The 19,180-nt window shown below is 46.1% G+C and overlaps 1 protein-coding gene across 1 annotated transcript in view; it reads left to right on the top strand.

Annotated features, from left to right (window-relative positions):
• Positions 1–19,180, top strand: part of LOC108874498 (titin-like) — a 169,092-nt gene that overhangs the window by 141,380 nt on the left and 8,532 nt on the right. Inside the window, 31 exon segments of the mRNA XM_051068894.1 lie at positions 58–354; positions 547–1,134; positions 1,327–1,629; positions 1,737–2,033; positions 2,123–2,410; positions 2,550–2,855; positions 3,038–3,340; positions 3,427–3,732; positions 3,855–5,618; positions 5,787–6,080; positions 6,306–6,590; positions 6,698–6,997; positions 7,124–9,190; positions 9,323–9,625; positions 9,722–10,027; positions 10,264–10,554; positions 10,660–10,959; positions 11,117–11,422; positions 11,583–11,885; positions 12,730–13,011; positions 13,154–13,747; positions 13,995–14,282; positions 14,451–14,750; positions 14,842–15,144; positions 15,313–15,615; positions 15,712–16,296; positions 16,390–16,692; positions 16,930–17,229; positions 17,344–17,919; positions 18,027–18,332; positions 18,471–19,076. Of these exon segments, the coding sequence (XP_050924851.1) occupies positions 58–354; positions 547–1,134; positions 1,327–1,629; positions 1,737–2,033; positions 2,123–2,410; positions 2,550–2,855; positions 3,038–3,340; positions 3,427–3,732; positions 3,855–5,618; positions 5,787–6,080; positions 6,306–6,590; positions 6,698–6,997; positions 7,124–9,190; positions 9,323–9,625; positions 9,722–10,027; positions 10,264–10,554; positions 10,660–10,959; positions 11,117–11,422; positions 11,583–11,885; positions 12,730–13,011; positions 13,154–13,747; positions 13,995–14,282; positions 14,451–14,750; positions 14,842–15,144; positions 15,313–15,615; positions 15,712–16,296; positions 16,390–16,692; positions 16,930–17,229; positions 17,344–17,919; positions 18,027–18,332; positions 18,471–19,076 (13,953 nt within the window).

Genomic DNA, 19,180 nt, shown 5'->3' with positions numbered 1-19,180 from the left:
ATACACCTTCTATGTTGACAAAATGTGCTTCATAAAACATACTACTGTCTGTTACAGAGGTGCCAAGTCCACCCATGAAACTTGGAGTTGTGAATGTTACGAAGGACAGCATTACGATTGCCTGGACAAGACCAGAGTACGATGGTGGTAGCAGAGTTACTGGTTACCTTATTGATGCTGTGGAGAAGGGACAGACCAAGTGGGTGAAGTGTGCCACTGTGAGGACCATGACTCACACCATCAAGAGCCTGAGAGAGGGTGCTGAGTACTTCTTCCGGGTCCGTGCTGAGAACCATGCTGGACTCAGTGAACCCAAGGAGATGATTGTACCTGTTATTGTCAAGGAAATACAAGGTACTACCTCTAGCTTTACCACTGCATTTTTGTAACAGTTATATCATAATTTTGTAATTATTTCTCTTTCTCTTTTTTTTAATAAAGGTAAATAATAAAATGCTGCATTTCCATATAAACTGGCAAACTGATGGGGGTACTATTTTTGAAGTGACATTACTTATCATAGTGCTGTCTTATTTTATTTTACAGAGGCTCCAGAGTTTGACTTGACGAACTACCCCAAGAACACAGTTTATGTGAAAGCAGGATCTGACCTGACCTTCGAGATTCCTCTCACTGGCAGGCCCATGCCTAAGGTGACTATGTCCAAGAATAATGTTGTCATCAAGGGATCCAAGAGACTGCTGACAGAAGTAACACCGGACAGCTTAATCATCACTCTAAATGAGAGCATTTCAAGTGACGCCGGCAAATATGAAATCACCGCCTCAAATGCAGGAGGCACCACAAAGATCTTCATTATCTTCATTGTGATGGACAGACCTGGACCTCCTATTGGTCCAGTTGAGATTGGAGAGGTCGGCGAGACCACAGTGTGTCTGAAATGGGCTCCTCCAGAGTATGATGGTGGCAGCCCTGTTACCAACTACATTGTTCTGAAACGTGAAACCAGCACTCCTACCTGGGCAGAAGTGTCAACTAGCATTGCCAGAAGTGCCGTCAAAGTGACTAAGCTCACCAAGGGAGAGGAGTATCAGTTCAGAATCAAAGCCCAGAATCGCTATGGTGTCAGCGACCACATTGATACCAAACCAGTCATGATCAAGCTTCCATACAGTAAGTCAGACCCCTTGAATACATTATCATGTAGCTTTAATGTCTGTGGGCTCTAAACATCAGTTATTTTAAATCCCCTCAGGATTAACATATTTTAATCTTACATCTTCTCTGTTATCTCATGATAAAAACTTGTTTTATGGATGATGAATCATTCTGAATAAACACTTGAATGAATCCTGTCCATTACAGCCATCCCTGGACCTCCATCCACACCATGGGTCAGCTTTGTCTCTAGAGAGAGCCTGACAGTCTGCTGGAATGAGCCAGTTAATGATGGTGGAAACCCTGTGGTAGGATATCATCTACAGATGAAGGAGAGGAGCAGCATCCTCTGGCAGAAGGTCAATAAGACCGCAATCCCAGGAAACCAGTGGCGTGTTACTAACATCTGCCCTGGCCTCATCTATGAGTTCAAGGTGGCAGCTGAAAATGCAGCTGGTATTGGAAAGATGAGCAAGACCTCTGAGGAGGTGCTCGCTATCGATGCCTGTGGTAAGTGTTTTTAATTTGGATTACTATCCCTGGTTTTAACCATAGACTTGAATAATATGAGCTTGCCTTTACTGTTGTTTCATTAAAACTTCACTTTAATGTTACAGAGCCCCCAGCAAATGTCCGTATCACAGAAGTCACCAAGAACTCAGTCAGCCTGTCCTGGCAGAGGCCTCCATTCGATGGTGGCAGCAAGATTACTGGCTACAGTGTGGAAAGGAGGGAAGCTCCCAATGGAAGATGGGTGAAGGCCAACTTTACAAACGTCATTGAACTTGGCTTCACTGCATCTGGACTGACCCCGGATGAGTCTTATGAGTTCAGAGTGTTTGCCAAGAATGCTGTTGGGTCTGTCAGCAACCCATCGCTCATTGCTGGTCCAGTCACTTGTGTTGATGCATGTGGTGAGTTTTTGTTTATACCTATACATTTGTTATTTCATTTTATTGAATTTATTCATACATTATTTATATCATAATCTCATGTCCCACAGGTGCCCCAGCCATTGACCTTCCTCCAGAGTATTTGGATGTGGTTCAGTACAAGGCTGGAGCATCAGTTAAGCTCAGAGTTGGAATTATTGCCAAGCCTCTGCCAACCATTGAGTGGCTCAAGGATGGAAAGGAGCTGGTAGCATCCTCTACTCTGTCTGTCGAAAGCACAACAGACTCTTCTGCTGTTCTGATCAAGGATGCAACTCGCCTTGACACAGGCTCATATGAAGTCAAGATCAAGAATGTTCTCGGATCAGCATCTGCAACCATCAGGATTGAAATCCTAGGTATTTAGAAAAGCTTGCACACAGTTCTGAATTCATTATCAGTTTGAATTAAAATCCTCTTATTTGATGCAACATTCCATCATTTTGCATTTGATGTTCATATGCTCTTCCTATTTTTATTTTTTTAATCTCTTCTTAGACAAACCTGGACCCCCAGCTGGCATCATTAACTTTAACTCCATCACAGCAGACAGAATTGTCTTCAGCTGGGAACCTATACCTGAGTCTGACCAAGGAGGCTCCAAGGTGACCCACTACATAGTTGAGCGCCGTGAAACCAGCCGAGTGGTCTGGACGACAGTTTCAGACAAGCACGAGCAGACACATGTCACCGTTGGCAAGCTGGTGCGTGGAAATGAATATGTCTTCCGCGTCATGGGTGTTAATAAGTATGGAGTTGGAGAGCCACTGGAGTCAGAGCCTGTCATCGCGAAGAACGCCTTTGGTAAGTTTTGAAGTTACAGAGTGCTGAATATGATGGTAAAAGTGAATGAGTCATATAGAGTGACATGCACACTAGTACTTTCCTGGTAAATGAATGCCAAATACTTACTTTGCAACAACTGTCATTTCATTCAGATTCTTATCATTTGCAATTCCTAAACATATTTGTTGTCAATTCTATAGTAACTCCAGGCCAGCCTCGTACTCCTGAGGTGAACACTGCCACCAAGACCACCATGTTGGTGGAATGGGACAAACCAGGTGTAGATGGGGGTAGCGCTGTGACTGGCTACTACCTGGAGAGACGCGACAAGAAGAGCTTGCGGTGGATCAGAGTTTACAAAGACCCTGTCACTGACGTCAAGCAGACTGTGTACCACTTGACAGAAGGAAATGAGTACCAATATCGTGTCTGTGCCATTAACAAGGCTGGAGAGGGGCCGTTCTCTGATGCATCAGACTTCTACAAGGCTGCTGACCCAGTTGGTAAGTCATCCAACATTTGCAGATTTCCAAGAGGAACCAGAAAGTTAACTGTACACCCCCACCTAACAAATACATTTTATTTGCAGATCCACCATATGAACCATGCAAGCTGAAGGTGGTCGACTCCACCAAGACATCCATCACCTTGGGCTGGTCCAAGCCAGAATGGGATGGAGGCAGTGAGGTCACCAGCTACATGGTGGAGAAGCTTGTTGAGGGAGAGAAAGAATGGGCCATGGTTACCTCCAAGGGAGAGGTCAAGACAACAGAGTACACAGTTCATGACTTAAAACCAGACGTCAACTACTTCTTCAGAGTCTCTGCTGTTAACTGTGCTGGCCGTGGAGAGCCTCTTGAGATGACTGAACCTGTACAGGCTAAGGATATCCTGGGTAAGTTTATCACTGATACTGAAAATGTGAAGTGCGTTTACAACACTGCCTTGTTTTGTTCTTACTTTGCTTACATATAGCAGTCCCTGTGTGACCTTGAATATTTTTCATGATTTTCACAGAGGAAGCCCAGATTGACTCAGATGTGGCCATGAGAACTCACTACATTGTGAAGGCTGGCAAGGACGTGGAGCTGTCTGTTCCTCTGAAGGGCAGACCTGCTCCCACTGCTTCATGGAGCAAGGGAGAAGAATGCATTGATCGCAATCCCAAATATGAGTTCCACCACTCAGACACAGCCACAGTCCTTGTAATGCGTGAGGTGAACAGGCTTGACACTGGAAAGTACACAGTCAAGATAGAGAATGGTGTGGGAGAACCCAAGACTCTGACCCTGTCCGTGAAAGTCCAGGATACCCCAGCTCAGTGCAGAAACCTGGTTATGAAGGATGTGACCCGTGGAAAGGTCACTCTCTGCTGGGAGCCTCCACTCCTGGACGGTGGTGCTGAGATCACAAACTACATTGTTGAGAAAAGGGACTCCTCTAAGAGATCCTACTCTGCAGTGACAAGCAAATGCACGGAAACAACATACACCATCGAAGATCTCTCTGAGAAGACATCCTACTTCTTCCGTGTGTTAGCCGAAAATGAGAATGGTGTTGGTGATCCATGTGACACACTTGAGCCTGTGAAGGCCACAGAGACTCCAGGACCAGTCAAGGAGGTCTCTATGAAGGATTCATCCAAGACTTCTGTCACTCTGCAGTGGCTGAAGCCCGATTACGATGGTGGCAGCATCATCTCTGACTATGTCATTGAGAAGAAGGCTCAGGGTGAGGAATGGTCATTGGGAGGAACCAGCAGACAATGTGAGTTTGAGGTCAAGAAACTCAAGGAGCACTCAGAGATGTTCTTTAGAGTTGCTGCCAGGAATGACAAGGGACAGGGCGACTTTGTTGAGACTGGGCCTATCAAGGTCATTGACTATATTATCACACCCGAGGCAAGCCTTGCAGAGTACCCAGATGGCACTGTGAGTGTTCGCCTGGGTCACAATGTGCACATCGAGCTGCCGTACAAAGGCAAACCCAGACCCGCTATTCTTTGGCTGAAGGATAACCTGCCTCTGAAGGAGAGTGACCAAATACGCTTCAAGAAGACAGAAAACAAAGCCACTCTAATGATCAAGAATGTCAAAAAGGAGAATGAGGGTAAATACACCCTGACCCTTGACAATAAGGTCAACAGGAGATCTTTCCACATCCATGTCATCACACTTGGACCACCATCAAAGCCTGTTGGACCCATCCGACTGGATGAAGTGAGAGCTGAGAGCATCATGATCTCCTGGGATGAACCCAGTGATGATGGCGGCGGAGATATCACCTGCTACACTGTGGAGAAGCGTGACACCTCCCAGTCCAACTGGAAGATGGCATGCTCCAGTGTAGAGGGAACTCAGTTCAAGGTCCCCAACCTGATCAAGGGTGTCCAGTACCAGTTCAGAGTGTGTGCTGAGAATAGATATGGTGTCAGTGAGCCTCTGATCTCACAGATGGTCATTGCCAAGCACCAGTTCAGGCCTCCAGGTCCCCCAGGCAAGCCTGTGGTGTACAATGTCACCAACGATGGCATGACCATCCAGTGGGAGAAGCCCATATATGATGGTGGTACCCCCATCCAGGGCTACCATGTGGAGAAGAAGGAAAAGAACAGCATCATGTGGCAAAAGGCAAACACTGTGCTGATCAAAGAAACAGATTTCAGGATTTTGGAACTCATTGAAGGCCTTGAGTACTCCTTCAGGGTCTACGCCCAGAACGATGCTGGCTTTAGCCGAATGAGTGACGAGAGCAAGCCAACTATGGCTGTCAGTCCTGTTGGTGAGTGACGATTGCATTATTCTGTTTATTTATGATCCAAACATAAAGCATATTTAAACTATAGTATGTTTAGTAAAATCATTTCTGTTTTAAAACCTGACTAAAACATAGTTAGAATGGATACACTTTGGCAAAAATAAGTTTAAAGGTTTATCTCATGTCTTTCAGATCCTCCTGGTCAGCCTGACTACATTGATGTGACTAGTGACTCAGTGACACTGAAATGGGATGCACCCAAACGTGATGGTGGTAGCAAGATTGCTGGCTACAACATTGAGAAACGCCAAGGACAAGGTCGCTGGTTCAAGGCCAACTTGACTGATGTACATGAGTGCCAGTACACTGTTACTGGGCTGGCAACAAATGAACGCTACGAGTTCAGAGTCATTGCCAGAAATGCCATCGGCGTTATCAGCCCTCCCTCTAACTCCTCTGGCTTGATTGTTGTTAGAAGTGAGAACGGTGAGTAATGACAGGACAACAAGAGTCTACAGGGTTGTAATATTAAACTTTAGGATTGATGGGTAAATTACGTAGTCATTGAACAGTTTTTTTTTGTCTTTTATTAAATGCTCACTGTTTTAAAGTAAAAGACAACCAGGCCTCTCAGCTCAGCTTTCTGAAAATGACATTGATAAATCTCAGTAAAGCTAAACAATTAACACCTCTCTTTTTTCTCAAAACAAGCCCCCCCAAATATCGAGTTTGGCCCAGAGTACTTTGAGGGTTTGACAGTCAAGGCAGGAGACAACATCAGGCTGAAGGTGACCATCACTGGACGCCCAGTTCCCAAGGTCGTCTGGTTCAGAGACGATGTGGAGGTTACCAAAAAGATGATGGACATTATCACTGTACCTGGATCCAGCACCCTGTTTGTCAGGGACGCTGACCGTACACACCGTGGCCTCTACACTGTGGAGGCTACCAATGGATCTGGAAGCAAGAAGGAGAGCATCCTTGTTCAAGTCCAAGGTACGCAGTTTTGACATTTTTCTGTCTGTAATACAGAATACTCTTTTACACTATCATATTTACTTGTTTATGTCCTAACATCAATCTCACACACATATGTGATGCAGACACACCTGGGGAGCCAGTGGGACCCATCACCTTCAGTAACATCTCAGAGGGCAAGTGCACTCTGTCTTGGAGCCCACCAGAGAACGACGGCTGCTCCGAGGTTTCACATTACATCATTGAGAAGCGTGAGACCGCCAAGATCTCTTGGGCCTTGGTGACTGATGAATGTAAGGAGTGCACTTACAATGCTACCAAGCTCATCAAGACCAATGAGTACCAGTTCAGGGTCTCTGCTGTTAACAAGTTTGGAGTTGGTAGACCTTTGGAATCCAGTCCCATCATTGCACAGATGCAGTACAGTAAGTGTAAAGCTTAAACAGTGTCTTTATTGAATATTTCAGACAAAAGAAAAATTAAGATTTTCACGTCATCTATTTCCAGTCAATGCACACATTGCACTCATCTATCAAACTTGTTTCCCCCAGCTACCCCTGATGCTCCAGGCACTCCTGACGCCACTGAGGTGACAGGGGAGAGCATCACCCTGTCCTGGACTCCTCCAACACATGATGGAGGAAACCCCATTCAGTACTACATTCTGGAGAAACGAGAAAAGAAGACTGTCCGGTTCTACAAGGTGATGACCAAGAAGCCCATTGTTGAATGCGCTCACAAGGTGCTTCACCTGACAGAGGATATGGAATACGAGTTCCGTGTCATGGCCGTGAATGATGCTGGCGTTGGAACTCCTAGCAACATCTCTATACCTATCAAAGCTGCCGAACCAAAGGATATTCCTTGTGCTCCATCTGTCGTTTGTGTATCTGACTCCACCAACACCTCCATCAGCCTGGAATGGAGCAGGCCTGCAGATGATGGAGGCATGGAGATCCTGGGCTACATTGTTGAGATGGTGAAAGGAGATGCAACAGACTGGAAGAGAGTAAATGAGGAGCTGGTGGCTGAAACTAATTACGTGGTAACTGGTTTACAGACGGGAGCTGAGTACAAGTTCCGTGTCGCAGCTGTCAATCATGTGGGTAGAGGCGAGGAAAGGGAGATTCCAGAGCCTGCTCAGGCTGTAGATAGGCTAACACCACCACAGGTGGATATCGATGCCTCATTCAAGCAGACACACATTGTCAAGGCTGGAGGTTCGGTGTGCCTCGGCATCCACTTCAGAGGAAAGCCCATTCCCACTGCCACCTGGGTAAAGGAGGAAGGAGAGCTGGGTGTCATGTCAGAGATCACAACTACAGACGGATATAGCTCCCTAAGTATCGAAAACTGCTCTAGAAATGATACAGGCAAATACACTGTTAACTTAGAGAATTCCAGCGGCAGCAAGGCCATTACATTCACTGTCAAGGTGATGGACACTCCTGGACCTCCACAAGCTGTTGCTTTCAAGGAGGTAACCAGAGGCTCGGTCACACTCACCTGGGAGTCTCCTGTCAGTGACGGTGGGGCCCGAATTCATCACTATATTGTCGAGAGACGTGAGGCTAGTCGCCGCACTTGGCAGCAATCTGGTGGCAAGTGTACACAGTGCATCCTGAAGATCCAGGACCTGCTGGAGGGAGTGCCATACTTCTTCAGAGTCTCAGCTGAGAACCAGCATGGTGTGGGTGAGGCGTTTGAGATGCCTGAGCCTGTCACTGCCACTGCAGAACCAGCAACTCCAAAGAGGATGGACATCCTGGACACCACAGACAGCTCTGTGTCACTGGGCTGGCTGAAACCTGAGCATGATGGTGGCAGCCGCATCCAGGGTTACGTCATTGAGGCAAAGCCAAAGGGTACAGACAAATGGGTTGTGGTTGGCAACACCAAGAATCTCACCTATGTGGTTGAAAAGCTCAACAAGGGTGATGAGTATGACTTCCGTGTGAAGGCTAAGAATGAGGCCGGCTACAGCAAGCCCAAGGAAACTCTGGCTCCTGTGTTGGTCAAAGAGCCTCATATTGAACCTGCTGCTGACCTCAGCGAGATCACCAACCAGCTCATCACATGCAGGTCTGGCAGCACCTTCACCATCGATGTTCCCATCAGTGGTAGACCTGCTCCTAAAATCACCTGGAAGCTGGAGGAGATGAGGCTGAAGAGCTCAGACAGAGTCACAGTCAAGGTCACTAAGGACCGAACCAGCATCTCAGTCAAAGAGGCCATGAGAGGAGATGGTGGTAAATACTACCTGACTCTGGAGAATGTGGCAGGAACCAAGACCTTCACTATTGAAGTTAATGTCACAGGCAGACCCAGTCCTCCAACTGGACCCATTGAAATCTCATCCATTACCTCTGAGTCCTGTGTCATTAACTGGCAACCACCAGAGGACGATGGTGGCACTGATATCACCAACTACATTGTGGAGAAGCGTGAGTCTGGTTCCACAGCCTGGCAGCTTATCAACTCCAGTGTAAAGCGCACATCTCTCCACGTCAGCCACCTGACCAAGTACATGCAGTATACGTTCAGGGTCTCCGCTGAGAATAGATTTGGTGTCAGCAAGTCCACTGAGTCTGAGACTATTGTCGCAGAGCACCCGTTCAGTAAGTACTACTTCTTCACTTTTTGACTTATTTACTAATTTACTGGATGAATATTAAAGAACAAAAAAATGCAAATAGCAGGCTGTTATTTAGGTGACTGTACTCAACAACAATTTTTTTTTTAAACCCCAGTACCTCCTAGCCCACCAACAAAGCCCACAGTCTTCAATGTCACTGCCAACACAATGACCCTGAAATGGGAGGAGCCCTACAATGATGGCGGCAGCAAGGTGACAGGCTACTGGATTGAGAAGAAGGAGAGGAACAATATCCTGTGGGTGAGGGAGAATAAGATCCCTTGCTTCGAGTGCTACTACAAGATGGAAAATCTAGTCGAAGGCTTGGAGTACCAGTTCAGGGTTTATGCCATGAACAGTGCTGGCCTGAGCAAAGCCAGCGAGGCCTCCAAGGGAGCAGTTGCTCAAAACCCAGTTGGTGAGTTTTGACACACTTTAATATCACATCATCTAGTGTTTTACCTAATACTCCATTGCTCTGTCTGATAAAAATGTTATGTTATCTGTTATTTAGATCCACCAAGCAAGCCAGAAGTCACAAATGTTACAAGAACCACAGTCTCTCTCAAATGGTCAGCTCCACTGAATGATGGTGGCAGTCCCATTGTGGGCTACATCATTGAGCGTAAGCCATACACTTTGACAGGTGAGGGCCGCTGGCTCAAATGTAACTACACCAATGTGACAGACAATTTCTTCACTGTTACTGCACTGGGAGAGGGAGAGCCCTACGAGTTCAGAGTCATCGCCAAGAATGCCAACCAGGTCTTCAGTATTCCCTCAGAGTCTACTGGGTCTGTGCAGTGCAAGACTGACTTTGGTAAGATCTTCATCTGTGACTGTGATACACCAATACAGCATACTTTCACACTTCTGACCGTAACAAGTCTTAAATAAAAACGATGACAGTGAGATGAACAGTCTTAAAATCTACATGTTTGAGACTTAAACGTAGATTCAATTAAATGTTAATATACAGCACTACAGTCTCAGGAAAAGAGCACTGTACCATCAAGAAGCTGTTTCATAACTTTGTGCTTTGTATCCACTCAACAGAACCACCAAAAGCCCAGTTGGACAGCAAACTCTTGTCTGAAACTGTGATGGTCAGAGCCGGTTCAGACCTGGTTCTGGACGCTGCAGTGGGAGGCCGGCCTGACCCCAAGGCTTCCTGGTCCAAGGGCAACAGGGATCTGGAGTTGTGTGAAAAATACCACCTGCAGTACACCTCCACCAGGGCCATGGCCATCATCAAATTCTGTGACAGAGATGACACTGGAAAGTACATTCTCACAGTCAGGAACGTAAGCGGAACCAAGACTGCCGAGGTCAACGTCAAAGTGCTGGGTGAGAAACTTTTTTATTTACAACAATTTAATATGGTTTACGGGTACTAATTAGCATTAATTTGTCACTATCATCTAACATGAATACGTTTTTTTTTTTTTTCAGACACACCTGGAGTGTGTGACGGCACCATTGAGATCAGCAAAATCACTGAGGAGTCATGCACCTTGAGCTGGAAGCCTCCTCTTGAGGATGGCGGCGATGAGGTCTCCCACTATATTGTGGAGAGGCGTGATACCAACAGGCTCAACTGGGTCATCATGCACGCAGAGTGCAAGGAGCTGACCTGCAACATCACCGGGCTGTTCAAGAACACAGAGTACCTGTTCAGAGTCCGGGGAGTCAACAAGTATGGACCTGGAGTCCACCTACAGTCAGAACCCATGGTTGCCAGAAACACTTTCAGTAAGAGCCTTTGTCAAAAAAACTAGATAAATCTTTCCAAGCAAGATAAACCTTACCAAAACCTACTCTTGGTCAAAAAATATTAGAAAATTGAAACCACAGATTAATATTTATAAGCTGTAACACTCAATTACTCTTCTATTTTGTCTTCCTCCAGCTGTGCCATCTCCCCCTGGTGCTCCAGAGATCCTGGCATCAGGAAAAGACTTTGCTACCATTGAGTGGCTGAAGCCAGAGAGTGATGGCGGCAGCCCACTGATCCACTACCTGGTGGAGAGGCGTGAGAGAAAGAGTGCCCGCTGGGTGAAGGTGAACAGGGATGGAGCTCACCTGGACACCACACTGAAGGTGTCTGGTTTGACCGAAGGCAACATCTACCAGTTCAGAGTGACCGCCATCAACAAGGCCGGAGAGAGCGAACCCAGCGAGGTCTCTCTGTATGTTGTCTGCAGAGTGCCAACATGTAAGTCTAGTTTGTTCAAGTCTAAATACCTAACATCTTTTCTCATCTTTTTATATCTGTTTGGTTAAAGGATTAACAAATAACCATGTCCATTAGCAAATTTGTAAATCTTTTACATCACAGATCTATTAATCTTCCTTCCTGTATCCACTCTTCTCAGGCACCCCTGCTCCTCCTTCTATCCCTCGTATCACCGACACCCATGTTGACAGCATCAGCCTCGCCTGGTCTCGCCCTGTGGAGGATGGAGGAGCTGATGTGATCGGCTACATCCTGGAGATGCAGGAAGCTGGAGCAGAGGAATGGAAGAAGGCCCATGAAAAGACCCTGCGTGCCACAGAGTATGTGGTAACTGGACTTTCTGCAGGCAAGAAGTACTGCTTCAGAGTGGCTGGCATCAACATCAATGGTACAGGAGACTTCAGTGAACCCTGTGCTGAGACTGAGCCAGTGGAGAGAATTGGTAAGTCATTGCAAATACAGAAAATACGTGGTTAGCACATGACAAGAACTTGACATACAAAAAATGCAAACTTTCACAGACACACATAAAAAAATCCACATGCACACCAAGTTCAGATATGGTTTTATTCATCACTTTCTCTTCTGATGGATTACATTTTATTTTGCAAGTCTTTCATGATGTGGTAACATTTGAATTCCAGTATCACTAATAGATAGATAGATAACTTTATTAATCCCAGAGGGAAATTGGCAACAAGACACTGATGTAGAATAAGAATAAAATATACACAGAATAGTATCAAAATAGGAATAAAATATGTACACAAAAAGAGAAGAATCAGTTACTTATAAGGTGCAAAAAATGTCTTAAGGCAACGGTTGACTGGTAGTGCTGGTAGGAGTAATACTGATATTGGTAATGACAGAGTGCAGCATTAATGTTTAAAATATGACAGGAGTGTAACAAAATGTGTGCAATACAGTTTGCAGACTTAAATAATTAGATAACTGAATAATTGCAATTATGAGTTATACTTAGTGCAGTTCTATGCTGTCAGGTTTAACCAGCCAGATGACTGATACAGTCTGATGGCACCAGGCAAGAACGACTTCCTGTATCGCTCCTTAAAACAGCGGGGTCGTATGAATCTGTTGCTAAAGCTGCTCCTGAGATGTCCAAAGACTTGTGGATTGGGCGGGAGGGATTGTCCATAATTGCCAGCAGTTACGCCAGCATTCTGTCCTTAACCGCCTCCTCCAGGGTGGTGAGCTTAGTGCCAACAACAGACTCTGCCTTTCTGATCAGTTTGTTCAGTCTATAATTATATCATCGTCTTACACAGAAACTCCTGACTTTGAGCTCCACGATGATCTAAAGAAGACCATCTGCCTACGTGCTGGTGGCTCCCTCCGCCTATTTGTCAATGTAACTGGTCGTCCTACTCCTGCCATCACTTGGAGCAAGCCAGGTGTTGACCTCCAAAACAGAGGCTTCATCGAGGTCACCAACACATCCACCACACTCATCATCGATAAGGTCCACCGCTATGACGCTGGCAAATACACGCTCACGGCCGAGAACTCTGCAGGAAAACAGGAAGTCAACATTCTGGTCAAGGTCTATGGTAAGTTGATGAAAATGTCAGAGAAATAAGTAAGTAAACTGAAATATGACTACTACACAGGAAAATACTGAGATTGTTTAAAAGTTACAGAAGCTTTTTGGAAAAAAAATGTTTTAACTACAATCTTAATTTTTATCGTTAGATACTCCTGGACCAACTGGACCAATCAAGATCAAAGAGCTGACCAAGGATTCTGCTACCATCTCTTGGGAAGCCCCAACCGTGGATGGTGGTGCTCCTGTAAACAAGTACATCATTGAGAGGCGTGAGGCCTCCATGAGAGCCTACAAGACCGTCACCTCCAAGTGCCAGAAGACATCCTACAAGATCGAAGGCTTGATGGAGGGCATGCTGTACTACTTCAGGGTTCTTCCTGAAAACATTTATGGAATTGGTGAACCCTGTGAGACTCCTGATGTCATCCTGGTTTGCGAGGTGCCTCTGCCACCACACAAGCTGGAGGTGATTGACGTCACCAAGAGCTCTGTTACCCTGGGATGGGAGAAGCCTGAGCATGATGGTGGCAGCCGATTGACAGGCTATGTCATTGAGGCCTGCAGGTTTGGCACCGACAAATGGATGAAGGTGGCCACATTAAAGCTCACAGACTTTGAGCACACAATTGAGAAGTTGAATGAGAGTGAACAGTATTTGTTCAGGATCAGTGCAGTCAACAGCAGAGGAGCCAGCGAGCCCAAAGAGCTTGTTACAGCCGTCACTGTACAAGAACAGAGAGGTAAGACAAATTTATTAAAGACATAAAACAGTTTATTACCTGCAGTCAATTATTATGTGTTAAAAAGTTAAAAAATATACCACGAGGTTGCTTTTCTTGGTTTCTGAAACGTACTATAACACGTTGAAGATATTCTGCCCAGCAGTAACCTTTAGTATATCTTCACAGCTCAATTCACAGTCTATTTCCCAACTGTTGATATAGACTACAGTTACTTTATTTTTGTATCTCTCTTTTGTGTTTCCAGTGATGCCTGTGGTGGACTTCTCCAGTATTCCTCAGAAGGTTGTCAACGTCCTGGCTGGCAAGACTTTGGAGCTGGACCTGCCCATCATCGGCAGGCCTCCTCCCGTCTGCTCCTGGTACTTCAGCGACAACAGGATAAAAATCACTGACCGCGTCAAGATCAAGAGCACCAGCAAGTTCTCCAAACTGACTGTGTCTGACACCACTATTGATGACACTGGTGACTACACCCTGGAAGTGAAGAATGCCGTTGGTACCATCACAGAGGTCATCAAGGTCATCATCCTCTGTAAGAAACCATCACTTATTTATTTTTGTTTCATTATTAATTACTGATGCCTTCAATAGCACTTTAAAATAGATTATTTTTACACTGACAACAGACAGTATCAAGTTTTTTTCCACATTTGCTTTTAAGTCAATTTGACTATTTATTCTATGAATCCCCTTTTACTAGCTAAACCTGATGAACCAAAGGGACCCATCAGGTTTGACGAGATTGATGCCACCACCGTCACCTGCAGTTGGGATCCTCCTGTCAGAGATGGCGGCGCTCCCATCAGTGGCTACGTGGTTGAGCAGCGTGATGCTCACAGACCTGGCTGGATGCCTGTCAGTGATGCTGTTAGCAGACCAACCTTTAAGTTTGAGAACCTGATTGAGGGAGATGAGTATGTCTTCCGTGCAGCTGCCGTGAATCGCTATGGCACCGGAGAGTTCCTACAGTCTGAGGTTGTCACCTGCAGGAGCTTGAAGAGTAAGACTTATTACTTCAGCCAATATTGTTATACACAGAGAATTAAGTGAATTATGGCAGAATTGTGTAACATGTTTGTTCTCCTTCACAGATGTGCCTGGACCTCCTGGCCGTCCAACCGTCTTTGATGTTTCTCGTGATGGTATGACCGTTGCCTGGAACCCACCGGATGAAGACGGCGGCCTTGAAGTTTCTGGATACATCATTGAGCGCAAAGAAGTCAGGTCTGACAGATGGGTGCGTGCCAACAAGAACCCCATCACCATGACCAGATACAGGTCAACAGAGCTGATTGAGGGTCTGGAGTATGAACACAGAATCATTGCTATCAATGCCAGAGGAATGAGCAAACCAAGTCTGCTATCCAAACCAGCAGTGGCAACAGATCCCATCGGTAAGAGAACAGTTAGAAATAAAGTTTTGTTTTGCTAAGGTTTTCAGAAAAAAATTGTGAATTCACAGTTACAGTGGGGGTTACCTAAGGTCTTAAAAGGGCAAGTAGAGGCTCATATCGTTTGAAGCAGCAGCTGGAAATGCTGACATGTTTCTCTTCCCTACTTAGATCCACCTGGCTGTCCTCAGAACCCAAGGATCACCGATACCACCAAGTCCTCTGTATCATTGGCTTGGAGTCCTCCTGATGATGAGGGAGATGCAAGGGTGGACGGTTACCTGATTGAGATGCAGAAGGTGGGCACTATGGCTTGGATCAAGTGCAACACCACACCATCTCTCATCTGCGAGTACACACTGACCAAGATGCCACAAGGGGAAGAATTCAAGTTCCGTGTGATGGCTTGCAATGCCGGTGGCTCTGGAGAGCCTGCTGAAGTGCCTGGAACAGTTTCTGTGACTGAGATGCTTGGTAAGGACACAGCAGTTGCATTAAATATACTTGCACTAAGGGAATTTGTATGATTAAAACTGATTTAGCATAAAACTTACTTTCATTCTTCTGCAGAATCTCCTGACTATGACCTGGAGCTGAAATACAAAGATGTGTATGTGGTCCGCCAGGGAGGAGTGGTTAGACTCTCATTACCCATCAAGGGTAAACCTCACCCAACCTGCAAGTGGTCAAAGGATGGCGGTGCAGTCTCCACAATGGCCATGATTGCCTCCACCGAGGATGCCAGTGAGCTGGTGATTAAGGGAGCTGAGAGGAACGACTCTGGTGTGTATGAGCTCTTGCTAGAGAATAAGGTTGGCAAGAAGAAGGCCCAGATCAAAGTCAAGGTCATCGGCCGCCCAAGTGCTCCAGAGGGACCAATGGTCTTTGAGGAGATCCAGGCCAACTCTGTAAAGGTGTCCTGGAAGGCACCCACTGATGACGGTGGTTCAGAGATTCTAGGTTACATCGTGGAAAGACGTGAGGCCACCAGAAATGCCTGGTACACTGTAGACTCTAGAGTAACTGATACTCAACTGGTTGTCAAGGGCCTGAGAGAGGGGACAGAGTATCACTTCAAGGTCACGGCTGAGAACTCCTTTGGTGTTAGTACCTCTCTGAAGTCGGAGCAGCCGCTAGTGCCCAAGACTCCTCTTTGTGAGTATCCAACTTAATTAATCTCAAGTATCTTTGATCTACATGAGATCATTCAGTGATGATTCATAAAATCATCTGTATTTTTCAAACCAGGTCCTCCTGAGCCTTCAAGCACTCCACCAGAGATCATGGACGTCACCAAGAGCTCTGTGGCATTGGCCTGGTCCAGACCAAAGGATGATGGTGGTTCTGCCATCACTGGCTACTATGTTGAGTACAAGGTGGTGTCGGCTGAGACATGGTCCCGCTACCAGACCAAGATCACCTCTACTATGTTCACTCTGCCTGGACTCACCCCTGACACAGACTACCATTTCCGTATCGTTGCTGTCAACGACATCGGTGAGAGTGAGGCTGGTCCTGTGTCTGACCAAGTTACATGCAAGGATCCATTCGGTGAGTCTGCTTACTCCCCTAGTAAAATGTATTTACCAATAATTAGCAGCACTGCAATTATTATTGTTGATGGAATTATATAGCCATGTGACAATCAGACATGAATAATTTTTCACAGTAAACCCAAGAGAAATCTGCTGATCAAGACAACTAAAATAAATAAATACAGTGGTAATTGTTGGTGTCAGTAAGTCACAAAAACAGCTATTTATTGAACTAACTTGTTTTTCCTTCCAGACAAACCAAGCCAACCTGGTGAGATTGACACAGTGAGCGTGACAAACAACTACATCAGCATCCGTTGGCAAGCTCCAGAGTGTGATGGTGGAAAGGAGGTCCTGGGCTACTGGGTAGAGTACAGGAAATCAATTGAGAGCACATGGAAGAAGTGCAACAAACAGAGGCTGAAGGAAAAGGAGTTCCTCATGCCTGGACTGGCTGAGGCCACAGAGTATGAGTTCAGAGTGTTTGCTGAAAACGAGACAGGAATGAGCAGACCTCGTAGGACTACGACTTGCATCAAGACCAAACTGAGTGGTGAGTATACCAAAATATGCAGTATAAGATTTATTTGCAAGCATTTACCCAACTTGCTTTTCCAGAATGACTCAACTAAATAGATAACTTTGCCTCCTTGTTTTGTTGTTACAGTTGAAGCAAAACCAAGCCTGAGAAAGGAAATGGATGAAGTAACTGCCAAGCTTGGTCAGCCTGCTGTCATGAAGTGCCAGATTATTGGCAGACCGGTCCCTGACATCAAGTGGTATCATGCCGGCAAAGAGATTCTCGAGTCCCGCAAGTACGAGATGAGCTCTGACGGCCGCAACCACTCCTTGTCCATCATGACTGACCAGCAGGAGGATGAGGGAGAATACACCTGCAAGGCCATCAACGATGCCGGAGAAGCCGATACTACAGGCATTCTGGTGTTGGAGGCTGCTCCATCCTTCCACCCTGACTACCCATTGAAGGATACCTACTACGCTGGCCTGGGAACCACTTTGCGCATCCACGCCGTCTACATCGGCCGTCCTGAGCCAAAGATCATGTGGCTGCATGGAGCAAAGACCCTGGAGAACACTGAAGATATCAGCATTGAGACCACTGAGCACTACACACACCTGATCATTAAGAATGTGCAGCGCAGAGTCCATGGAGGCAAATACAGGATCAGGCTGCACAACCACTTTGGCAGGGCTGACACAGCATTCAATGTTGAAATCTATGGTATGTTCATGTAAATGACCTGCAGTGAGTGCAACAACAGCACATTTATTTGTAAAAGTGATAATATCAGATTTATAAATAATTAAATTGAATACCTCTGTTTCCAGACAAACCTGATGTGCCTCAAGGTCCCATTGTCCTGGACGCCCTCCTGAAGAACTCCGTCATCATCAGCTGGAAGCCTCCCAAGGACGACGGAGGCTGCATGATCACCAACTACATCGTGGAGAAGCGTGAGGACAAGGAGGGCACAGAGTGGGAACTGGTGTCGTCATCCATCAATGGCACATCTTGCCGCGTCCCTAACCTTATCGACAGTGCTGGATACTTCTTCCGTGTTTACGCCCAGAATCGCTATGGCAACAGTGAGCCATTGGAGCTCACGTCACCTATTCTTATCAAGAGCCAACTGGGTAAGTTTAATCTGATGTAAATGTACATTTGAACGCACTTCATAAATTTGTCTCACAATCTATCACTTGTAAAGAGCTACCCAGGTACTGTGTGAAAGCACTAACAGTGGTTTATGTTTCACACATTCTTGTCTACAGAGAGACCATCACCACCTCTGTCACCAGTTGTTTCTGGCATCACCAAAGACTCCTGCGTTGTTTCCTGGAAGCCTCCACTCAGCGATGGTGGCTCCAAGATCAAGAGCTATTGCCTTGAGAAGAAGCACAAGAAGGACAAGAAGGAATGGACCGATTGGACTCCGGTGACCACAGACGAGATCAAACAGACAGTGTTCTCTGTCAAGCGCCTGACTGAGGGCGTCGAACACATCTTCCGTGTGAAGTGTGAGAACCTTGGAGGACAGAGTGACTACAGCGAGGAGACCACTCCCATTGTTCCAGCCACAGCTGTCGAGATCCGTGCTCCTGCCTTCAAGGAGGAGCTGAGGAACATGAGCGTCAAGTACAAGAGCAACGCTACCCTTGTCTGCAAGATCATAGGACAGCCCAAGCCTGTGATTAAATGGTTCAGACGAGGAAAGGAGATCCATTCCGATGGCAAGAAGATCAAGATCCAGGAGTTCAAGGGAGGTTATCACCAGTTGGTCATCACTGAGGCTGATGAGGAAGACTCCACTGTGTACCAGATCAGGGCCACCAACCAGGGAGGCTCTATCTGCGCTACAGTCTCTCTGGATGTTGAAAGTAAGCTCTCAGATCCCCAGTTTGTCCAACTAACACTAACTTTTACAAAACCAACATAAGCATATTAAACAATTTTTAAAATTCAAATAAAATATGACGTGTCA

The sequence above is a fragment of the Lates calcarifer genome, unplaced genomic scaffold (assembly GCF_001640805.2).
Source record: "Lates calcarifer isolate ASB-BC8 unplaced genomic scaffold, TLL_Latcal_v3 _unitig_5444_quiver_468, whole genome shotgun sequence".
Lineage (NCBI taxonomy): Eukaryota > Metazoa > Chordata > Actinopteri > Centropomidae > Lates > Lates calcarifer.
This window is presented reverse-complemented; position numbering and strand designations above follow the sequence as displayed.